This window comes from Poecilia mexicana, unplaced genomic scaffold (genome assembly GCF_051168715.1).
Source record: "Poecilia mexicana isolate PSO_F unplaced genomic scaffold, ASM5116871v1 scaffold_10, whole genome shotgun sequence".
Lineage (NCBI taxonomy): Eukaryota > Metazoa > Chordata > Actinopteri > Cyprinodontiformes > Poeciliidae > Poecilia > Poecilia mexicana.
Genome location: NW_028263379.1, coordinates 3,023,889 through 3,046,247, shown reverse-complemented (window position 1 = coordinate 3,046,247; position 22,359 = coordinate 3,023,889). Strand labels below are relative to the sequence as shown.

Here is a 22,359-nt window from a genome sequence, read left to right as displayed (position 1 = left end):
GAGACAGTCTTCTGTTAAAAGGAGGCACAATGTAAATGGGTTGTAAGTTTAGAAAATAAAGTCTTTCTTTAAATTTTGTTAACATCATGCATTTATACTAGTGGTGAGACTATGCTAAAATTTTTAGTCAAGTTAATTTTAGGGTTTGTAATTAATTAGGTTTTAAAAGAAAACTACATGTTGACAAAATAAGTAACATTTTCAATTCAAAAATCCATTTTGCAGTTCTTGAGCTCAACAACAAGAGTATTTATTGTATACTCTGACAATAAATATCAGAGTATCTGACAATCCGATGGTTATTCAACCATCAGATTGGTGCAAAGTGTTATTATACCCATTCAGATTTTCAGTGTTCCAGACAGGAAGCCCTGATCATTCATACAATTTCTTTAGAAATGTGGAATGTGAACGTTGACGTTAGCATTGGGGACGTCTGTGCTGTTGCAACATGTTAACACTGTGCGCAAGAATTATTTGCATACCAGAAACACGCACACAAAAAAGATTCGTCTAACATTTCACTTCGTGGTGGTACATCGCCCTCCAGCGGCTAAGTTGTGTATAACTTGTCTTGTCTAAATCAAACAGATGGTGTCAAACATCAGCTAAGCTAACACGTACCAACCTTCAAATTTTCTTTCGACGCTTCGCAGTTTAGCGCAGCGCCTCTTGTTTTCCCATCATAAGGTAGGTTTCCTGGCCACGGCTACATCATAGGACATGTTGGTTTGTTGTCACTGATGCTAAGCAGCCTGGAGCTAGCCTGTTAGCATGCTCACAGCTAGTTAGCAGCAGCAGGCAAAGCCCTCACAGCTGACCTCTTCTTTAGCTTCGGCTACCAGGGAAGCCAGTAGCTTTCACACAACGGGTTTTTAAAGGATGGTGACCAAGTTAGCATATAGACTGTCGGTCTACAATAGCACAGCATTTAGTTAAACAACGACTGTTTGTGTCAAGTTAAAAAAAAAATCTACTATAAATAGCAGTGATTTAACGACATTTAGTGTGGTATTTAAATCACACCAGGGATCATTCTTCACAGATCTGCTCCAACTGTAAACTCTTTGTAAATGGTTCATCTGAATGTGTGCACAGTGTCTGAGAGTCGCAGCCCTGCATTCCAAAAAGGAAGACGAGTACTTCACCATGAGCTCAGATGATGGTGAGCGCGCGCGCGCGCGCGCACACACACACACACACACACACACAGACAGAGTCTATTTTAAGCTGAATGTAAAGAAATCAGTGTTTCATGGTTGCAGGTGACCTGGAGAACCAGGCTGAGCTGGAGGAGAAGACCAGACTCATCAACCAGGTGCTGGAGCTCCAGCACACCTTGGAGGGTGAGAACGTCTCCCTGCACTCACTGCTAACACAGGACAACACCATGAGAACAAGCCTAACACATCCATTATGGCATGGTGACTATGCAACATTACCTGAATCCTGAGTGCGAGTGTTTCTAGTTGGTCAGTTATTCCTGGAATACTATTCCACATTTGTGTGGATCAGCTGGGAGGAAGTGGGGAGTTGCGAGTTGACAGAGTGATCTGGATGGTGGCAGGCAGCGGCAAACAACGAAACGTGCTGCAAACGCATGAGTGATCCAAACTCCAAAACACACAAATATAAAACAGCAAATCAACAGAAAAACAAACAAAAAAGGCTGCAGTCCCAGGAAACAGGAGAAGGGAGAAAATGCTGTGATTAGTAGAAATGGCTGAGATGAAATGCTGCAAGCTGTCTCTGTAAAACAGAAGAGCTCCTGACCACTAGGGGGAGTCAACCAACAAATCACCTGGGATCAGACTCTCAGTAAAGATGGAAGGTAGAAAAGGTGCACTAGTCTTATTGAAATGCAATCTTTTACAATATTCTAGAACAGCAGTATATTTATGTAAATAACAGTAGCTATTCTAGACTCCCCCTAGTTTTAATGGAGTCTGCAGTATTTCATGTTTGCATTTGTTAAAGCCATTTGCCCCATTTTCCCTTTTCTTTTATTTCCTGTGGTTGCAGTGTTTTTCTGTTCTATTGTGTGTTTTGGAGTTTTAATCATCCATGTGTGTGCAGCAGCACGTTTGGCCGTTTGCTAAGCGTTTGCTCCTGTAAGCCACCGGAGATCTGAGTTTATTTATAAAAATCACAATCTGGTTAATATACAACCTGTAAATGATCATAAAATGTGTTTTTAATCCAGGTTATATTGCAAAGCACATTAATCAGTTATGTTTTTGTAACTTAAAATCTTTTCCTCCTCTGAATCGGTGCAGTTACTTTCACTATAGTTGCACAGTTCCACCTGACATCGTTTACTACCTTAGTCAACGTTCCTCTTCTGTAAGGCAAACAGCCTTGCAGACTGACGTCCTGGACGTGGACCATGTGTGTGTTCCAGACCTGTCTGCCCGGGTGGATGCAGTGAAGGAGGAGAACCTGAAGCTGAAGTCGGAGAACCAGGTTCTGGGCCAGTACATCGAGAATCTCATGTCTGCCTCTAGTGTCTTCCAGACGACTGACACCAAGAGTAAACGGAAGTAGGCAGAACCTCTGACATCACAGGGCCCAGTCAGACCCAGAAAGGTCACAGCGTCTGGCCTCATGGACTCTTTAATAACATCTTGTCTGGGACATAATGCCAAGCCTGAATGTAAATATTGGTATTTATCTTCACTTGACCACTAGGGGGCAGTGTTGCTTTGTTTAGATAGGTTTTGGAGACGTCAGATACATAAGCTGGTTAGAAGGAGGAGGAGTCAGCCTGAGGATCAGCAGGGGATTGGACGAATCATGTTATGATGTAATGAGCTGTTTCATTTCTCAGTATATTAGTTTACTTGACTTTTTTTTCCTAGCATAGATTTCAAAACGGAGTTTGATTAATTTACACAATTATGCTAACTTTTCTCTTCAAACACAGGTGGAATTTAGGAAATCCAATCAACTTTTAATACCTGAAGCACTCACGCTGTAAATACTGTGTTATAAACAAGATACATGACATCACTCAGGTAAACTACACATTTGCTACATAATTTAGTTACGAAGCAGAAAAAAGAGGATAAAAATAAACTTATCTCCATGGCTGCTTTCAAAAATCTGCTGTTCATCTCATATGAGAAAGATGTAGGGCTGCAACTAATGGTTATTTTAGTAATCGATTAATCTATCAATTATTCTGATGATTAATCAGACAAAAAAATTGGCACATTCTACAGATTTTTCATTTAATCATGTAAGCCTTTTTATACATTAAGAAACAATTAATTCAATTAATTTAAAAATAATTTTATTGTAAAAGATGCAGCGCAGTAGCGTACAGCATGTTGTTTTAATAGCCATATTAACTTTTTTTGAGTCTATAACTTCTAGTTAACAATTAGTTGACAATTATTTCAATAACAGATTAATCACAATCACTCCAATTAATCGTTTCAGTACTAGAGAGGCAGAAAATCAACTGTTGGACAGCCTGTTTTCTTCATGCCGTCTGATTGGAGCGACTCAGACCATTGGTTCTGCAGTACCAGCTGCTCGCTTTGAAAGCACACAGCCTGAGATCCGCCCACATCATCCTGACGGTCTGCAGAGCGATGGGGCTGCAGTGCTTGGAAGCGCAGGTGGCTGGAGGGCAGAGAGACGGTTTATCTGCTGGCTTCGCCACTCTGCTGCCGGAGAACAGCAGAAACAACACTGCCCTCTGGTGGTCACACATTCCATTACGTTCTGTTGTCTGAAACATGGGGCCTCTGTCCGTGTTCAGGAACCCTCAGTGAGTCAGTATTAGTTCTGTTGTACAGATGAAGCAGTCAGTGTTTCCTGCTGCACTCAGTAACGTCTCTGTCTGTGCTTCCTGTGATTGGCAGCCATGTTAGATTTAAAACAGAGGTCTTCTACCCCGTTGTGCTTGTGGATTGTTTTTATTATTTCTAATATTATTGACTGAATAAAGTTGTGATGGTTGTTTCTGATGAACATTTGTCAGGCTGTTTTTGTGGATTTAATAAAACATCAGACTGCTGGTACTGATGGTTTGACAGACTATGCACAAAGGAGCTCATTTCTCATCTCAACTTCCACTCATGAAACTTGAAGCATTTATTTTGGATTTCCTGTCTCAGACTGACACAGATTAGATAATTATCCATCTTTTTCACTTTTTTTCAAAAGAAATCTGCCAGAAAGGTGGTTGATGCAGATTGACTATTTTTCTTTAGTTGCAGCAAATTATTACTGACAAAAGCTTACAAAAAATAAGTACAACACAAATCTGTTTTTTGCTTTCTCATCCATTTCACAGTAAACAGATTCAGATTTATCAACTGACTTTAGAGATCCAAAATCTGCTTTTAATTCATTTATTAAAAGTGGCTAAATACAATTAGTATTTATAAAAGCAGAGTGACCCAAATACTGTTCTTATAGCTCAGAAAAGACTTTTTTTTTTTTTTGCAAACTTTAATAATGTGAAAACCTTGTTAAGATTTGGATCTACAATGATTTAAACTTCTATTTCCTGCTTGCATCTAACTTGTAAGTAGATTTTAAATTACTTAATTTAATCTTGAATTATGGTCTCGTGGCTGCAAAAAAAAAGAGAAAAAAGTCTAGGGATTGCCAATGGTTCCCGGGCCCTACTTTGAGCACCCTTACTTTAAATTCATGACTTCAGGTTGATCTCCATTGTTTGGGATATTTTCTGGGTCACTAACAGACAAGAAATCTGATCTGTGGGGAGTTGGTATATATGAACACAGGCTTTTTGTTCACTAAAGGTCATTTTTAACATGGTTAACAAAGTAAGTCAAGTCACAGCCTAAAAACATGAAAGGCAACCCTGGTTTGATATTTCAAACATGTTTATTTCTTAGAATAAAAATCTGTCAAAGTGCAAAAACATGTGTGACAAGTTATGTTGGTGTAAACCCATCAGTGGGTGGAGTGCTTCTTCCTCCACATGGTTACTCAACATGAGTCAGGTTTCAGTCTGAAGCTCCTCTCAGATCACCAACAGGCGATCTGCTCATCAGACTTCAGAGCTGCTTCAAAATGTCCCTGTAGTTAGAGTTTTTGTCCACCAGAGGGCGCGCTTTGTCTTCATACCTTGATGTGAATCTGACGGGCAGAGGAAACCAGAATGACTGATCTTTTCAGTTTGGTTTCAGCATTACCAATGTTGTTTGTTTCACATTTTTCACAGCTTTGGAACAGATCCAGGTAAAAACCTCCAGCAACCAGCAGACATTCAGAGAAGAAGACAATATAACGTGATTATCTGAAAATGATCAAATAATCCGAACCAGAGGAAATTTAGATATTTATGAGAGCAAGTTGAACCAGTTTCTGCTGCTTTACCCGTAACTATCATCTAAGTAGCAGCCAGACAGTTACTAGAAGGTAACATTTCCTTATTTGGAGCATCTAGAACCTGCAGACCAAACAGGTCTGAGCTGAAAACATGACGGGCAGACGAGAAGTTGAGAGCTATCTTTATCAGACACACTACCGTCTGCTTCCTACATGTTTCTGAACTCAGACATGGTAGATGTGTTTCTACTTGCCCATCTGTGCATTATCCCAAGAAACGATACCCTGCATAGCAAACGCAAGACAATAAAAACCCAACAGCAGCTAAAAAATGTTTCTTATCTGCCTCTCTGGTGGTAACCATGACTAAGAACATCTTCTTCCCCCCACAGCTTCCCTCCACATGCAGACAAATTAAACCATAGCAATGAATCTGGACACGCTCCAAAGCTCTCAATCCAACCATGGACATGGTTCACCTCTGACGGGTTATCTCAAAGCTGCTGGTTTGATACATTACAGAATTTGTCTGGTTGTGTCCCTGTGACACAAACAGTCTTTGTCTAGACATCATGGATCTGGTGAAAGATCAGACTGACCAGAAACATTTTGCGTTTATTTATTAAGAGACCAGACTTTCAGTGTGTCCGGTATCTATTGAGACAGAGAATAATTAGCTAGGTTAACTCAGGAGGCGAGGTAGAGAAGAAGGGAGGGGGGATTATATCATCACAAAACATCAGAGGAAGTTCCAGTAACCATTAAACTGGGTACCTTCTCTGTGGACTTCCTGAAAATACTGACAGCACGTCTGACACATTTGTGTTTCGGTTGTGTAATCAGGTGAATGCAGATCTATCTGGGTAGATCATTTATGTGTAGATCTATACCAAAGTTTATAGGGCTTCCTCAATCACTTTCAGTTAAGTATCAAAAATCCCAAAGGATACATAAACGCTGTTGTAACTCATATCATTCAAGTAACTTCTGACTGAAAACCGCAGCTGTATGACAGTCTCATGACTGTCATGACATGCTAACAGCTCAGTCTCCAGGCAGACAGTAGAAACATGTCCTGGATGACAATCATCAGCCATTAGCAGATTTGCTAATCCACCTCATTTGCTTTTGCCGCTCCTCTTTAAATCTCTGTCAAACCGTATGGTTAGAGATACGGTTTGACAGAGATTGATGAGCAGGGATAAGATCCCTGCTCATTATCAACTTCCTGCTTTGAAGCCTGAAGCCTGTTCAACTCCTCTGGGATTTGTCACTCAGGTATTATTTGAGTTTTTAAGATGGTAGTTACCTCCTACATTTTTCTAAAAACCATACGTTGTTCCCATGGTTATACATCATAACAACTGTCCAAAAGTAAAAATAAAAATAAAAAATACTTCTAGCTGCACAACATCTAAAAACAGAGGGAATATTCATATAAGCATTCAAACAACTCAACCTGAAACTGATGAACAAAGACCAGAAACAGAAGAAAGCAGAACTGTAGTCACAGAACTGATCCAGCAACAGAAACTTTTAAAGGAAGATGATTCTAACAGGTTATTTTGTGTTCAATTCAATGCCACCATTATTAATATCGTCCCGACTGAGTTGAATACGGGCTCAGGGAATGTTACACAGGCTCATTTAAATTCTGACTTTCAACTTCTGGAAGTATGAGCCAGGTACCTCCCTGATTTAAACTCACCATCCTCGCCTCATAAACATCCTGTTGAAGTATAAAGACTATCATATAAAAAAAAAATTATCAGAAGAAAATCTCCATAAATTCTCTCTGTGTTTATGTACATACACACAGTTAGTGAGATGTGTAACCATGTGGGATTAAACACCCGGCCGGTGTGAACAGGACCCTGAAATGCGATGTTGATGTTGATGCCACGGCTGAACAAACTGAACAAACCTCTAGAACATTAGGTCTTTTTTTTTTACTGTGTTTTGTATATTATAGCATTGGCGGTTTGTATACTTGTAACATGATAGTGGTGGATTAAATTGTTCTTAAACTTGTCTTTTGCTCTTGTCACTCGCATAATTTAAACACAAACTCCAGACTGTTTGAATAGAAAAATTGGTTTGTGAGTTAAAAATCATTTCTGAATCGAATCGTGACCCTAAAAATCAGAATTGAATCACTAGACATTGAAAGGTTTGTATCTCTACGCCTCAGTCAGCAGTCCGTGATGTCATCCTGTCAATGTGGGCAAAAACATCTCTATGCCAAGAAAGACCAAAGGCGGAAATGAAGGGAAAATCTGTGCACATTCTCTTAGAGGTTTGTTGATGAACACTAACTCGGCGTTTCAGGTTCTGACCTCGCTCAGCAGAGCCCAGACATCTGAGTTGGAGTGAACCACCAGGCGCAGAGCTGAAATGGGCTGCAGAACTTCATCGATTTCTCCTTCAGCCACTCCGTTGTAAAATTCATCTGCAACAAACACAGCTGGTTACCCGCTGCTGTCACAATCACAGTACAAATAATTCAGCTCCTTTTTAAATAAGAAAAACATTTTCTTGCGTAGAAATGCAACAGTAGCCTTCCTTTAGTATACGCTTGATCATTTGCAGATTAACTGGTTAATTTTTGCATTAACCAATTATTAATTAGACAGCAAAAGGTTAATAGGATTTTTGAGTTCGTTTACTCCAGTTAATTAATAAATTAGTTGACAATTACTTTAATAATTGATTAATCATAACTAATCGTTTCAGCCCTAGACTGTAGCAGGGTTTAGCTTTTCGTTTTCACACAATATTAATATCACTGCTCTTTGTATAGCCTGCAGCCATTTACACAGACATCGTTACCATGCCGATACTGACCCTTTGCTTCTTTTTGGAGATGATTAATTACTCCTGATCGACAGCACCTCTAGAACAACGCTGGTCTGGAACGTATTTGGTGTAAATGTTGCTTTTATCCTCAAATTTCCACTTCCTGTCAGCTTATTCTTCTGGAAAAGGAAACGGTATCCGTGGAGCAGGCCTGACATCAGAAAGGTCCGACTCCATCCAATATCACTGTTTACAAACTGCTCTGCCTTAACAACATGCATTCCCACAGACTTTCTTCTGCTCACAGAAGAACCTCCATGGCAGGTGGCCTATCGCATGCTGAGTAATCAGTTATGAGGCTTGATAACTGATAACTCTCCTGTGGATGAGGTTCATTAGAGGTTCAGGTCTGTGTTTTATAAGGGGCCATGCAAACGTGATGGCACCTGTTCTATAAAGCCAGGCTGTTTATGGTCTGCTGCACACTGCAGAATATGACTGGAGGGAGTGTGTGTTCAGTAAACGCCATGCTCAGAAGTAACGGCTCCTTTTAGTTTAGTCTGCAGGCTGGATGCTGTCCGTGCCGAACACCAGGAGACAAACCAGCTTATTAAGACTAATTCTGCTTTTCTTCCACACCTTTGCTTGCAGTGGTGCAGAGTAAGACCCACCTGACACATTAAGGCCACCATGTGATGGATTCATCATTTACTCACCAATAACAATGAAGCTGCTGTCAGACTGCTTGTATTTAGATGGTGAGCCAGCCAGGAGCTTCTCTGCAGCCGTTGTCTACGAGACACAAACACAGAGGAGTCAGAGGCTGGAGAACAGAGAGATGCCTAGTAACCATGTTTTACCCCAGTACAGAGAGGGACACCATGTTTTACCTAATGAGTGGTGAAGTCTTAACATGATTGTTTATTGCTAGGGTTTGAAAAGAAGGGTGTAACATGCAAACCCAGGAATATGAATGAAGTGGAGGCCAGAGCTCAACAGCTGGTGTCTGCTCTGGCTGAATAGTGGCGGTCATAGCCAGTTTGGTGCCCATGGGAGAACCACCCTGAACATTTTATGTAGCAAATCTGTGTTCACTTTTTAGAATCTGTTTGATTAATCAATGAATCATCTTATGGACTAACAGCCAGTCCTGGAACTGGTTGACTAGCAAAATAACTTCAGGTTCAGAAAGCTGGATGCGTGCCAATGAAATCAACCAAAATTTGGTTAATTGTGGGAGACTGGCCGAAACGTGCATGTGAAACTGATCTTAAATACTTGCTAACATAGAAAATTTCTATTCAGCCAAAACATTGGTTTTGATCAAAATTACAATCAGGCAGGACAGACGTTGTAAAGATCTGCGATTGGCCCGAAAACTGCAATTGGTGTACCTGTAATCAACATGGTAACTAGTATTACTCCTGGACAGCTTTTCAGTTTACAGATCAAACCTAAGAAAGCATCCCCTCTCCACTGATGTCCTGTAAATGATTAAGGACATTTTGTTTTTGCTAGATATTGTAAGATCTCATCGTTCATCCAACTAAAGTCATTTTACCTGAGGCCTGGGTTGACTAAGTGCTGTATAGAACAACTTAATTAAATATGATTGAGCAATAGGATTGGTTCAACTGGATATCTTAAAATGAGCCTGAACATTTCAAGAGAAGCAACGAATCAGTATTTTCTTGATAAAGCCTTCATATATGTCTTTATCTTGCTGTTCCAACCTGATGCGGCGCTGTTTGAAGTGGATGACCGTGACTTGTACACTTCATAAAGTAAAATTGGTTTCTGTGAGCTTTCCAAAATAAGGGTTTTATCTTTTGGTTGTCCTATTTCCCTGTATTTTGTTCACTGAGTTTCATTCAACCTTAACTTGTCTGTTTCACACAGCAGTGATTGTGAACGTTGGAATTTCTCGCCCCATGCAGACAGACTGAATCCTCCAACAGGCTGATAACGCCTCCGTCTTCTTCATCATCACTTCCAGGTCTTTTTTTTGTTCTGAGGCAGATTCTCATAATTTTCAATGTTTTCAGCAACTTCAATCAGAAGAAGCTTCACTAAATCGGTTTACTTTCATTTTTTGTTGTTGTTGATTTGGCCAAATTACCTTTGACTTAAGTTTTGTTACTTTTTTAAAAATACCCAATTTCTAGAATCATTTCAATATTCTGATGTTATAAATTTAAAGAACATAGTTTTCCTTGCCAGCTGTTCCTGCCGTGCAGCAGTTCCCTTTGGCCGCAGTGCAACCTGAAGCCTGGGGACTAGACTTATCTCCTGTATTGTGGTTTCCCTCTTATCTTCCACTCATGGATCCAGTGTCTGTCTAACTTTACTCAAAGGTCAGCTGTCACATAAACACTTTTCCCTTTTAGTGTGCCTCAAGTGTGGCTGAACACACACACACAGTGCGGTGGGTGGTGCAGTGATAACAGATAGCTTGTTCTGGTGGGTGTTTCCTGTTACATTGCCACTCTTTCCTAAGGCATCAACACCTGCAATGAAAACCAAGACTCTGGGTGCCGTCAGCAGGTGGAGCAACTAGAGAACTAACATTCACATGGAGCACACACGCACACACACACGCGCACGCATACACACAGACACACAGACACACGGGTTACTCACATTGCTGGAGAGCACTTCCACTGTGGTGTTGTGGAATTTATCCCCCACTGCCTGGCTGTTTCCACTACGAAACACATACCTACAGGCAAACCTGTTATTAGTCATTTTTATTGACTGATAACTCAGTAATAGTGGTGGACAAGATTACCATAATGCTTAATTGAGTTTATTGCCGGGTCTGTAATTAATAAATTGCGATTAATCACATTTTATCAAAAACTATATCGACAAAATGAGCAACATTTTCATTCAAGAACCCTTTTTGGTGCTAAATTGATTAGCACCAAAAAGGTGCTATCAATCTGATTATTGAGTAATCAGACAACTCAGCTCACCAACTAAGATATTTGTTGTTTTAATTCTGTTATTTAGATTATTCCACCATCAGATTGGTGCAAAGTTATTCTATGGTTCCAGAGTTTCAGGAACTGCTGGTCATTTATGGAATGTCTTTAGACACGTTGGCTGTAGATGATGACGTTAGTGTTTGTGCTGCTGCTACATGTTTAGCATTCAGATAACATTCTAGGCTTGAATAGCTATGCTGATAAGCTAACTCCTTTTAGCACAACAACAGTCTCTTCCAGGGGTGCGATATAGGGGGGAAAAGTGATGACAATTCTATGGGCCCTGACCAACAGGGGGTCCTCCACAATTTAATTATTTATTTTTTGTTAATAGAAATTGAAAAACAAAACAAAAAAAAATCAGAGCCCTGTCAATTACAAAATTAATTATATTGTATTTTCAAAGATTGTTTTTAGCAGTAAAAAATATAATGTTCCCACTCCCAGATCAAAAAACACACATCCATATTTGCCCTGAACAACCGCCTATCTGCGTTAAATGATTCGTGCCTGCTTGGAGCGCTTCACCGCGACGCTGTTCAGCTGTAGACAGTGGAAGACACAAATGATTGTGGCAGTTACTATGATGCTAAGAAAAGTTATATAATCAGGTTTTCAGAAAAAATAGAGAGAGGGAGAGAGAGAAAGGCAAGAGTGTTAATTTATAACCCAGTTTTTCTCCAAGAGAGGTGGGTAGACTGTGTGACATTATCAACCATTTAGCATAGTTAGCTTAGCTACAGACTACTGTTTGCCTCCATTTCACTAGCATTTAATGAATTAAGGAAAAAAGTTACCAACATATTAATATATTTAACTTGTCCCTTGTACCTTTTACTACTTAACAACAGATGAGTCAGTCAACAGCAGCAGTAACCTACGTCCCTCCTGACCCGTTCTCTTCTGAGTGAAATTAAAGCTGTCACTTTTTTATCAATATTTTTTTCACATATTTTTTAAAACTGTCATTATGTTGTGACAGTATAGTATGAGAGGTAATCTGTGAAAAATCTATTTCCTCTGCCTTTTCCCAGTGCTAGAAACAACCAGTCAGAGGCAGGAGAGTTTTAGTGCTTTCAATCACAATCTCATGTGCTGCTGCTCATCATTCCTCCCCCTCGATTTGTGCCGAGCTGCAGTTAGCATAGCACAGAGCTGTGCAGATTCAAACTGTGAATGCTCAGTTTAGTTAGCATAGCTACCAATTACGGCATATAAACTGTTTCTTGTAATGATAAGTTGTTTCTCCACCATTAGCACATTTAGTGAATTTAGAGTGAATGAGGCTAATTCACAGTGCTAAGAGCGTCCTACTAGTTCTGATTGGTTGTTTTGCTCAGAACGGTACATTACTTTAACCAGTAATAGTAATTCAGGAAGGAGATGGAGGAGATTGATTGTTTTCACAGATCATCTGTCTCATAAACTGCTACGACATCATGACAGCTTTAACAAATATGGAGAAAACATATTTTTTACTAAAGTTATGTACTGTAACTTGAATAAAATGCAACTACATAGCATTTTTGAGAAGTCTGGATTGCTTTATGTGTAGTTGCACACTGCTTTTGACTGTTGCTCATGGGGAGACATTTCAGTATCTAAAACTAATAGAAAAAAATTTAAGCAACCTACTTGCATACTGGATGTGGACTGTTGAACGCTAAATTCATGAGCAGTAAATATTGTGCTAATTATCAGTATTGAACCAAAGAAAGCAAGACAGATGCAAGCCTTTCAAAATTGTGATACTTTTTATGAGTCAAATAGACTCAAAAAATTGTAAGAGCAGCTGTGCAGGGGGGCCCAAACAAATTTTTTGTCAGGGGGCCCACGAGTCCTGGCAGCTTCCCTGGTCTCTTCCAGCGTTTCATCAGATTGTTTTTTGAAGCAGAAATTAGTGGTCCAAGAGAAGCAACTTTGTCATCTAATGACGGATGTCACTGTGCATCAGATTCATGAATGAATCAGAAACATGCAAGTAGTTTTAGTCTTGCTTGTGGCCTTTGGCAGCAGCTTTGTGTTCCTACCGCTGCATATGACCCTCTGCATTCGTTAACCCTCATAGCGCCAAACTTTATTTTTTTTCTCCACGGAATGCACCTCGTGAGCCAGTGGCAAAAACTATTTACACCCTTGATAGATACTTAAAAAAAAAAGCTAGCAAACTAGCAAGGGTATGTTAGAGCTTGGCTAGCAGTAGCCTCAATTGCCTTAGGTCACAGAAATCATTGGCGGCATCTGAACATGATTCAAAGTTTTGCCTGACAGAAAATTTCTGCGAAAACAAGAAAACAGAAAAAAAATTACAAGATTAAATAATCTTGTCATGACAAAATTTAACGTATCTAAGGCCAAAATACAGATTTTTTTTTTTTTTTTTTTACCAATTTAAGACATTTTAAGGCATTACTTTTAGATACATGAAGACTTTTTAAGGATGTGCAGACACCCTAAATACCAAAGAAATGCAATGTGTCATTTTACGTTTAAACCGTACAAATTACACTGATGGTATGAATTTATATGTATGATGTATCTTAACTGGCAAATGTTTTTTTTGATTTAGGTCAGTTTGTTGGAGATAAAAAAAATCCTTCCTTATCCTTTTGATATGCTCAGTTATGATACACATAAAGGATAAAGTATAAGAAGCAAACACACTCTAAAACAGTTGATTTAAGATTAAACTGTTTCAGTTGAATCTTAAATCATCTGTTCAGTAAACACAGTTTACTGAGAACTCACTAAACTGACTGTGTGTTCAGTCAGTTCAGAAGCTTTAAATTCTGCTTCCAAGACTGGCTCAAAGTGCAGAAAGTATCATCTGCTCACACTTCCCCAGCTGTAGTATATCAACAGGCTATTAATCATCTTCCCATCAGGCTGATCAAAAAGCTAAAACACGACTGACCCAGCTATGTGGATGGGCTGAGGGAAGCTGAAGAGGATGTAGTCGCCCTGGACCGGCGTCAAAGCCCACATGAAGTCACCTCCTTTGTAAAGCCGCTCCAGGCTGTGCTGCTGGTAGTGCTTCATGCTGGTGTTCACCGCAGCAGTTGGGTTACTGTGAACCTGAAACAAACCCTGTTTCCCAAAGTCCTTATCCTGCAGCGGAGGAGAAGCAGGAGGGAATAAGATAAACGTGGTATCAGATGAGGAGAGCAGCATTTCCACTGCTATGAACAGTGTGAACTCTAGCAGGGGAGATGGATGATTGCTTCTTCCTGCTCCCTTTTCGAACACCTTCAGTTCTGCCCTATAAAATATCTTGCGGAAAATGTTTAGCTATTTGTTTTTATTATTATTATTTTCTTGTTTTTGAAATTGTGTGAAACAAAGACAGACTGCTACCACAGATTTTTCCTAAGCACAGCATCACCATCCACAGATTGTAGGATTATAGGAGTTACTACAGCATTTAAATTCCCTTTGGGAAAAATAAAGTATTTTGGAGTTGCATCAGTTCTCTGTCAGGATTTAAATTTTTCATCCAGAAAATGGTTTTCTGATCAAGAGAAAAAATAAGTATGATTGGATTGATTCTTTCTCTCCATGCAGTCATTTACATGTAATCAATGAAGCTGTCTGCTGCTTTTGTGGCACTCTGATGTTAGCTCCACACAGACGGCACTCATCGTGACAGAGGTCAGAGGTGCACTCACCTTCAGACGCTGCAGTTTTCCAGGCAAAGAGGAATGAAGACCAACATGCTGGAAGAGTGAGGGCTTATATCTCCTCCTCAGCATTTCCTTCTGTAGATCACAGTGTTTCTGCAAATGAAACCCACTGATGATTAGTGAGAAAAGAGATCACGTGTTGGAACACCCAAGATAGTCATTATTATGCTGATATGCTGCATGCAGAAGCTGAAGATAAAATTAAAAGCCTCCAAAAAGCTAAATGAAGACATCTGGAGAGATCCACGGCTAGATCCCCATCAGGGCTGGATCCCTAATAGGGATCCCTAATCCGTATCAGGGGTGTACCCATAAACCGTCCCCGAATTCTTTTTTTTGGGAGATCGATTGGGAGATATTGATCTTACTCATCAATCTTCTCTACCTCCACAAAGGTCTGAAAATCAGCCAGTGTTTCCTTCTGACAGACCCGCCCACCAGGTCACATGCTCCATTAACAGTAGTCCGCCCACTGTTGCCAACTTAGTGACTTTGTTGCTATATTTAGCAATTTTTAGCAATTTCTCAGACCAAAAAAAGAATTAATTAATAAAAAAAAAGGGGTGGGGGGGGGCAATTGACAGGTCAGGCCTTTTATAAGCAGGCGATTGGCCAGAAATGTGCACTCTACATCAGGACAGCATAGTAAAATACATCAACAGCTTCACAAGCATGGTCAAACATGTAGAAACAACTTTAACTTGTTCAGTCAGTGCATGTAGGAGCATAAACAGCTAATATTAATGTAAATAATAAAGAAACTGAAACTGACTAAACAATAGGTTTGGTCAAACATGCAAAAATAAACTACAACAAACCAAATGGTTCAGAAAGTGAAATTAGGAATTATAGATATAACGTAAAATAAATAATAGAGCATGACATCACTTGGAGCACAAAGCATAGAATTATACTGAATAGATCTGCCCTTGTGGATTGGACACGTTGTCAATGATGTGGAATATTTTTCCACATCAGGAAAAGATATTAATAGATATTAAGATCAGATTGGTACCTCTCTAATAATCATGTAATAAATGAAATAATTCTCAGCAGACTGACGGGACATTAATGTTTTAACAAAGTGAAAATAAACAGAGTATGACTAAAGTATTAAAGCTGTTGGGATCTGGTTGGGGTCAGCAGACTTACATTATCTTTCTCTGGGTTGCAAACCTTCACCCACAGAATGTGATCCAGCAACCAGTCGATAGGCTTGTCTTTGTGGAACATGAAGAAGAACTCGGCTATCATCGGGAGGTCTCTGGTCTTAAACATCTTACCTGGAAACCCCCCCGCCACAAAAAAAAAAAAACAGAATATGCTAGAACCAAGCATCTGAGTAAGTATCTCTCTGCGATGCTGTGTGGAAAGACAAACACACCTATAAACCCAAGCTGGGAGAATTCCAGGTAGAGCCATTCGTTAGAAGACGCCTGTGTGGCAAATGCCTTCATGTCGCTATAGTAACCGTTCTTTGCAAAAACGTCGTCTTCCAACTAGAAAACACACAAGAATAGTTAGAGACTTACTTCCAGAACATTTTGTAGAGAAATGAAATTAGTGCTGGAATAGAACACAGTGTAGCATTAACTGATGAGTTGAAGAAATGCTCAGAGAAACATCACGCCACATTTGGAATTCTAAAAGTCCTGTAGCTTTAAGAAAATCTTGACTGTCACCTCTTCAACAAGATCACAATTCATCGGTCTGGAGTCAGAGGTCAGTGTGATGGACCTGTCAGGTAATTAATTGTTTGAGCTGCTTAATGTTAGTCACTCAGGGTCACATTTGTTTGCCTTCTGGTTTGCTTTGGCCATTTTTTCCCAGAGTAAATATTTGCAAAGCATTATTTTGCGTCATTTCTTTTGTCATAACCCCAGAGCCAGGTTGTGACATCAACACACACCCTAATTTCAAATATTGATCGGCATAAGCCAGAAACTATTAACGTTTTTTTCCTGGTTTTTTTTTCCATGCTTTTGTCAAATGTTTCAAATCTCTGCTTTGTGTGATGTACTTTAACTGAAACATTGTTTCTTTCTAACAATCTAAGGAATAAACATAGTTGAATATTAAATCTATAGACCTGTATTAATTAGAATATTATAAAAAAGTCCAATTATTTCAGGAACTTTAACACCAAGTGAAATTACAGAGATTACGCGCAGATGGAAGCCTTTATTTCTATTAATCATGATGATTTACACTTAAAGTTAATAGAAACATGAAATTTAGAATCAACCACCAGTACAACTTTGTTTCTATTCTGAAAAGAATTTTACTGCACCAATACAGAACTCTGACCAAGGATTCTAAAGCTTTCTGCTGCCAATATCATTTCGACATCTGGGTATGAGTGGAACTGCATCCCAAAGCCTCACTCATTTAATCTAATGACTAGGCCTGTCACGATAAACGATAAATTAAACCTATCGACCTCATTTGAATTATCGGCTTTATAGTCTCTTCCTGCCTTTACTCTTTCTGTTGCTGACACTGAATGAAAAAAGGTTCAACTCCGGTGCTCTCCACGGACCCTCCCTTCCTCATTTCCTTAGTGTAATGTCTAGCGCACACTACACGAGTTGTCGGCCGACTGTCGGCCCATTTTCAAAACCTGAGACCACACATTAGCCGACAGAAATACTAGGCATAACGGTTCAATCGGGTTCGTCGTGCCGTGTGGTGTCCAGCCACATGGGCACAAAATAATGGCGCCGTGTCAGCTGTTTGGGATTCCCCTCCGTAATTTCCCCTCAGAAAGCGTGGAGGGGAATCCGCGCTTTCTTATTGGCTACCTGTCACATTCAACAGGCTGCGATAAGCTCCCAGTCGGAGAAAATCCATGATTTAGATCGGAGCGGCCACAACGATCTACCGTAACACACCACACACTGCAGGATGATTGGTTACGAAATCACCAGCGACAATCTTAAATCGACCAACGATCTAAGATTGTCATAAAATAGGGGCAAAAAAATCGTGTAGTGTGAACTATTGCATTAGGTAGTCGGATGTGCCCATCTTCTCTATTTAAATCTAGTGATTACTGAAGGGCAATATAGTATACAGACTTCATAATCTGCACTCTTTTGGTTGAATGCAGTATTTATTTCCATTTTGGCTTTATGTTGTTTAGTTTTTATTCAAGTACATTTCTTGTTAATGGAGACTGAGAATCCATTTTATTTTTGTTTTTGGTTGTTTTGTTTATTTAGTTTATTAGTTCCAGTGTTATGTGTTCTTTAGAAAATAAAGTGTATCTATATATGGCAGTAAATCGCATGCATTATTGGTCATTTCCATTAAATCAGTGTCAAAAGGTCTTGAAACAATATTATTGCTTATCACAATAATTTTTTAGATAATTAATTGCTCAGCAAAATATCTTATCGTGACAGGCCTACTAATGACACAGTATAGGGATTGGAGATAGGAAAGTTAGGTGTGATTTTAATTTCTTATATTAAATTCTTATTTTGTTGATTGTAGAAGCTGTTTGTAAATTTTCCCCTGCTAAAGCCTGCTAATAAAAATGTATTAAAATATTTAATTAGAGTTGTGGACAGTTAAATTAATTGAGTCATTTCATGAGTTCTTTCTTCTGATTAAGGTAAAACCAATGGTCATGATTCTAGTAATTAGGGAGCTTCGGACATTTCTTTGGTGTTTATAAAATAATGACCTTGTGACTCATGCTGAGTCTCTAAAATTTATCTAGACCACAACAAGTGCACGTTATTGATAGAGAGAGAGCTACCGTTAACAGGAGCAGTTTCTGGAACTAAGCAGCTGTAGGGCTACTCAGTTGACTGTTTCATTAACTGAAAAAGGTCATAGCTTCTGGATCGGAGGTAGTCAGAGTCTAGATGCATCTCTCTCGACACCAGCTTAAACAGATTGTCCTCCACATACTCAGCTGGAGTAATACTAAGGAATTAGAGGTTTTCCGGACCTGTTAGATGGAGAGCTGGCCAGTAGTCAGTCTGTGAGAATTGTGAGGAGGTGGATATGGCTGATTATAACAGACTATTAAGTCAGACCAATAAAAAAACATATTTAATACAGAAATGTGGGCTTAATTAGAAACCTACTTCAAGGTTGTTATTTTCAAGAAATACTTTAAATTTGACAATCAGGCCTCATCTGAACTCATTCAAATTCATTGAATATGACTGTATGAGGCAAATCTACATTTTTTGTACAAATTTTGAACAAACTGTAAAGTGTGGCATTTAGAAAACATATCATATGAAAACATATATGAACAAACATATTCATCTGTAATTTAAACTTTATTTCCTATTTAATGTAAACACAGCAATTGCAAAATTGCGTTTTTTCCAACATTTACGGATTAATGACAAAGTTTTGTGCACATTTGTAATAGAAACGCAGCTGGTGAGTCCACAGCTTTTCTGACACCACTCACAGGTGACATAACTCCAGTCATGATATTCAAAATGTCTCATACATGAAATCTCAAGTTGCTTCATGGTAGAAGTCTAAAATCACCTGAACATAGTACGTTCCTTTGTCCTGCGCGTACAGCATGAGGAAGCTGTAGTCCAAATTCTGCTTAGTTCGCCATCTGCAAAGCAAAACAAAATAAATGACCGTGTCCTGTGTATCTGTGAGATAAACAACAGGAGGAACACACATCATTCTAACAATCTTATCACACAGGAATGTTCATGATCAGGCAAGCTGTGGCAGGCACAGGTATGCAGCAGAGCAGGAAGTGATGTAAGCAGACAGCGAACCTCCTCATCAGTCTAACTGTGCTCAGCTGAATGAAATGACAAAAGAAAAAGCAGAAAAAAATGTCCTTCTGATCAGATCAACAGCAGAGCTATGGAGGAACGGATGAAAGGCTAACAAGATGCCATAAAAATGTGACTCAGGTTTTAACATGGCATTTTATGTCGACTTTAAAAAAATAAAATCTTCGGAAGTCAAAAAGTGAAAGTCAAAAAGTGAAAATGATTGAGAGTGAATATTTTCTCTGTATTGTTTAGCAGCAAACATTACTGTTACAGTATGAAAGCTGTCTGTGTCTAATAAAAATCCAAAGTTCACTCAACCACAACCCTGCAAAAACACTATATCTTACCAAGTATTTTTGGTAAGATTTGAATCTGTATATTTTAAATAAGTAACTTGTCAGCAAATACGTGTTCCTCCGGCAGATTATTTCACTTACAACATGGGAAAATGTCTTCTTCTAAGTGAAATAACCTGCCAGTGAAACTATTCCTTTTTTGAAAATGAATATTAAGAAATTATTGACTTAAAACAAGCTCCCACATCTTGCTGAAAAGTTACTTGCAAGTGAGTTTTATCTTATTTCAAGTGCACTAAGATATTTCACTAAAAACTAGATCAAAAATACTTCGGAGGTTTTAGAATGAAGAATTGGATTAAATTGGGCAGATGAGTAGAATGTTTTGACATGAATGATTTTAGCAACAAATATTATCTCTTCACTCAGACTTACTTTGTGCAACAGAAGCAATATTATCCTGACTGCTTTCAGTTGCTGGTTGTAAAATGGAAGCTTTAAGCTAAATTCAAGCTGGGAAGACTCCAATCAACTCATCGGCCTCTTCCATTACCACGCCCACGCTTCAATCAACAAGCACCCGAGCACAGCCACTCAAGCCAATCACCTCACAAGAGTTCCTTCAAAAGCACCAACAAAGATGGGCTCTCCAGCCTTTCAGCCGCGCTTCGACCCACCTCCTTCCCATCTCCACCTCCATTCGGACGAGCATCTTCGTGTTCCCTCCTTCCTAGGCTCTTTTCCACCACCGGTGTCCGGACCCGGGGGAGAAGACTACCCTGAGCTCCGGCCCGAGCCAATCATCAAATCGCTTGATGATGTTCAGCACGAACATCTTCAGCAGGGCCCGTGCGCCAAAAAAGAATGCAGTCTAATAGATCTTTCTAACTGATGTTTTTTCTCCGTGTGAGTTTCTCCAGATTGAAATATAATTAAAGCTGCAAGCAGCCTCGAATGGCCCTCGCAGCTCAGTGCGGCTCCGGCCTATTGGCCACTGCGGGGGTTCCAGCACCGCTGCCTGTCAGCCACCGCGGATGCTCACATAGTTCCCGCATCTGTCCCCGCCAGGCCGTATGCAGGCCGTATGCATGCATGAGTTCAGCAGCGCTCCCTGACGACTCACCAAAAATCTGGTGCAGATCGGCCGATGTAGCGAGGAGGTATAGCTGATGGAATAACCTAGGGGGTGCAGTGGAGTCAAATTGCAATTCAATGCTGTTGGGCTCTTTAGCGGTGAATAAAGGTCATACATATCCAGTTTGGTGCCAATTGGATGTTCCATGTGTGATTTAGAGACAACTATATGCATATAGCGAGGGACTGCAACTTGCCATTTGGCCACGCCCACACGGGTTCAGCCAACAGCATGCATTAACATCATGTAATTTTAGGTTAGTTGGCACAGGATTAAACCCATAGAGTAAAAGTAAGACGTACAGCAGAAAAAAACAGGTGACTTTCTGTCGGAAGTGGGTAGGGCTAATGTGATGTCATTAATTGACCACCTAAATGTGATGAGTGCTGATCTGTAGTGAGACATAGGAAGTCTGATGCAGCTGTGACCTTGTATGTGGAAGTTATCGCACCTTGATGTTTTATGGCAAATAGTCAAAGTTTGGCACTTAGCCACGCCCAGGTGCTTTGATGTACAAAAATCCTGTGATAACTTTTGACCTTCAATGTCTCAAGAGTGTGCTGAGTGAGAGTCTTTTTTTGTCCGTCTTGACATGATACACATGTGTACCAAGTTTGATCATTCTAGGTTAAAGCATGTCTTGGGGCTGATCATTTAAAATATTCTAGGGGACGCTATAGAGAAATTAGGCCACACCCACCAAAGATTGTTATGGATTCCTGTCGGCAGGTGGATAAGGATCCATCCTAGTGAGTTTGGTGCAGCTCGGCTCAAAATTGTGGAATTCAGAGTCAAACGTATGGCAATGGCATTACTGGTCACTTCGCCACGCCACCATGCCCACTTACTCCATTGAAAACAAAAGGGGTTGGAATCCACAACATACCAACATGTTTTCTGTCTGTGGACACAGTTTCATGCTGATTAGGTCGAAGGCATCAGAAAGCAACCGTTCAGAGTAAAATATGACACTTCCTGTTCTCAGGGGGCGTGGCCTAAGTGATGTCATCATTTGACCCATTGGTCAACAGTAGGGCACCCGATGATGATCAATCACTGAAAGTTTGGTGCCTCTGTGAGTTTTTGTGTAGGACTTATAGCAGTTTCAAGTTTCATGGCGAATAGGTGAACTTTGACCCCAGAAAACCCCCTTTAGCAGGCACAAAAATGCAAACCTGTGATGACTTTTAATCGGCCATGCCTTATGAACGATCTGACCAAGTTTGAAGCCAATTGATCGAAATCCCTAGGAGGAGTTTGATGAAATGTGAAGGCTGTAAACGGCTAAAATGGGGTCAAAATCGGACCTTCAATCCAAAATGGCTGACTTCCTGACTTTGACTTTGACTTGCACTATGACATTAATTGTAATTTCTGTGCGTCTTG

General features: G+C 39.8%; 2 protein-coding genes across 4 annotated transcripts in view; one reads left to right on the top strand and one right to left on the bottom strand.

Annotated features, from left to right (window-relative positions):
- Positions 1–10: 10 nt before the first annotated feature.
- LOC106912439 (short coiled-coil protein B) lies at positions 11–3,978 on the top strand. Its single transcript, XM_088009313.1, has 4 exons — positions 11–690; positions 1,099–1,165; positions 1,266–1,346; positions 2,402–3,978. Exons 2-4 carry the CDS (start codon positions 1,150–1,152, stop codon positions 2,542–2,544), a joined length of 240 nt encoding a protein of 79 aa, XP_087865439.1. The 5' UTR covers positions 11–690; positions 1,099–1,149; the 3' UTR covers positions 2,545–3,978.
- Positions 3,979–4,844: 866 nt separating this feature from the next.
- The window catches only part of LOC106912437 (alpha-1,3-mannosyl-glycoprotein 4-beta-N-acetylglucosaminyltransferase A), a 41,606-nt gene continuing 24,091 nt past the window's right edge, over positions 4,845–22,359 (bottom strand). For 2 of the 3 annotated variants that reach the window (XM_088009306.1, XM_088009305.1), the window contains exons 7-15: positions 19,292–19,367; positions 16,158–16,272; positions 15,926–16,056; positions 14,759–14,866; positions 14,008–14,201; positions 10,747–10,825; positions 8,823–8,898; positions 7,647–7,759; positions 4,845–5,118 (exon numbers count right to left, since the gene is read on the bottom strand). In XM_088009306.1, the coding sequence (XP_087865432.1) occupies positions 5,101–5,118; positions 7,647–7,759; positions 8,823–8,898; positions 10,747–10,825; positions 14,008–14,201; positions 14,759–14,866; positions 15,926–16,056; positions 16,158–16,272; positions 19,292–19,367 (910 nt within the window). In that variant the 3' untranslated portion in view covers positions 4,845–5,100. The remainder of the gene's footprint in view (positions 5,119–7,646; positions 7,760–8,822; positions 8,899–10,746; positions 10,826–14,007; positions 14,202–14,758; positions 14,867–15,925; positions 16,057–16,157; positions 16,273–19,291; positions 19,368–22,359) is intronic. The other variant, XM_088009307.1, reaches the window with a different exon arrangement.

What these genes read in the sequence shown, in the direction of transcription:
- LOC106912439 (XM_088009313.1), top strand. An exon ending in GCTCCAGCACACCTTGGAGG is followed by an intron (nt 1,347 to 2,401) that starts GTGAGAACGTCT and finishes TGTGTGTTCCAG; the next exon opens with ACCTGTCTGCCCGGGTGGAT.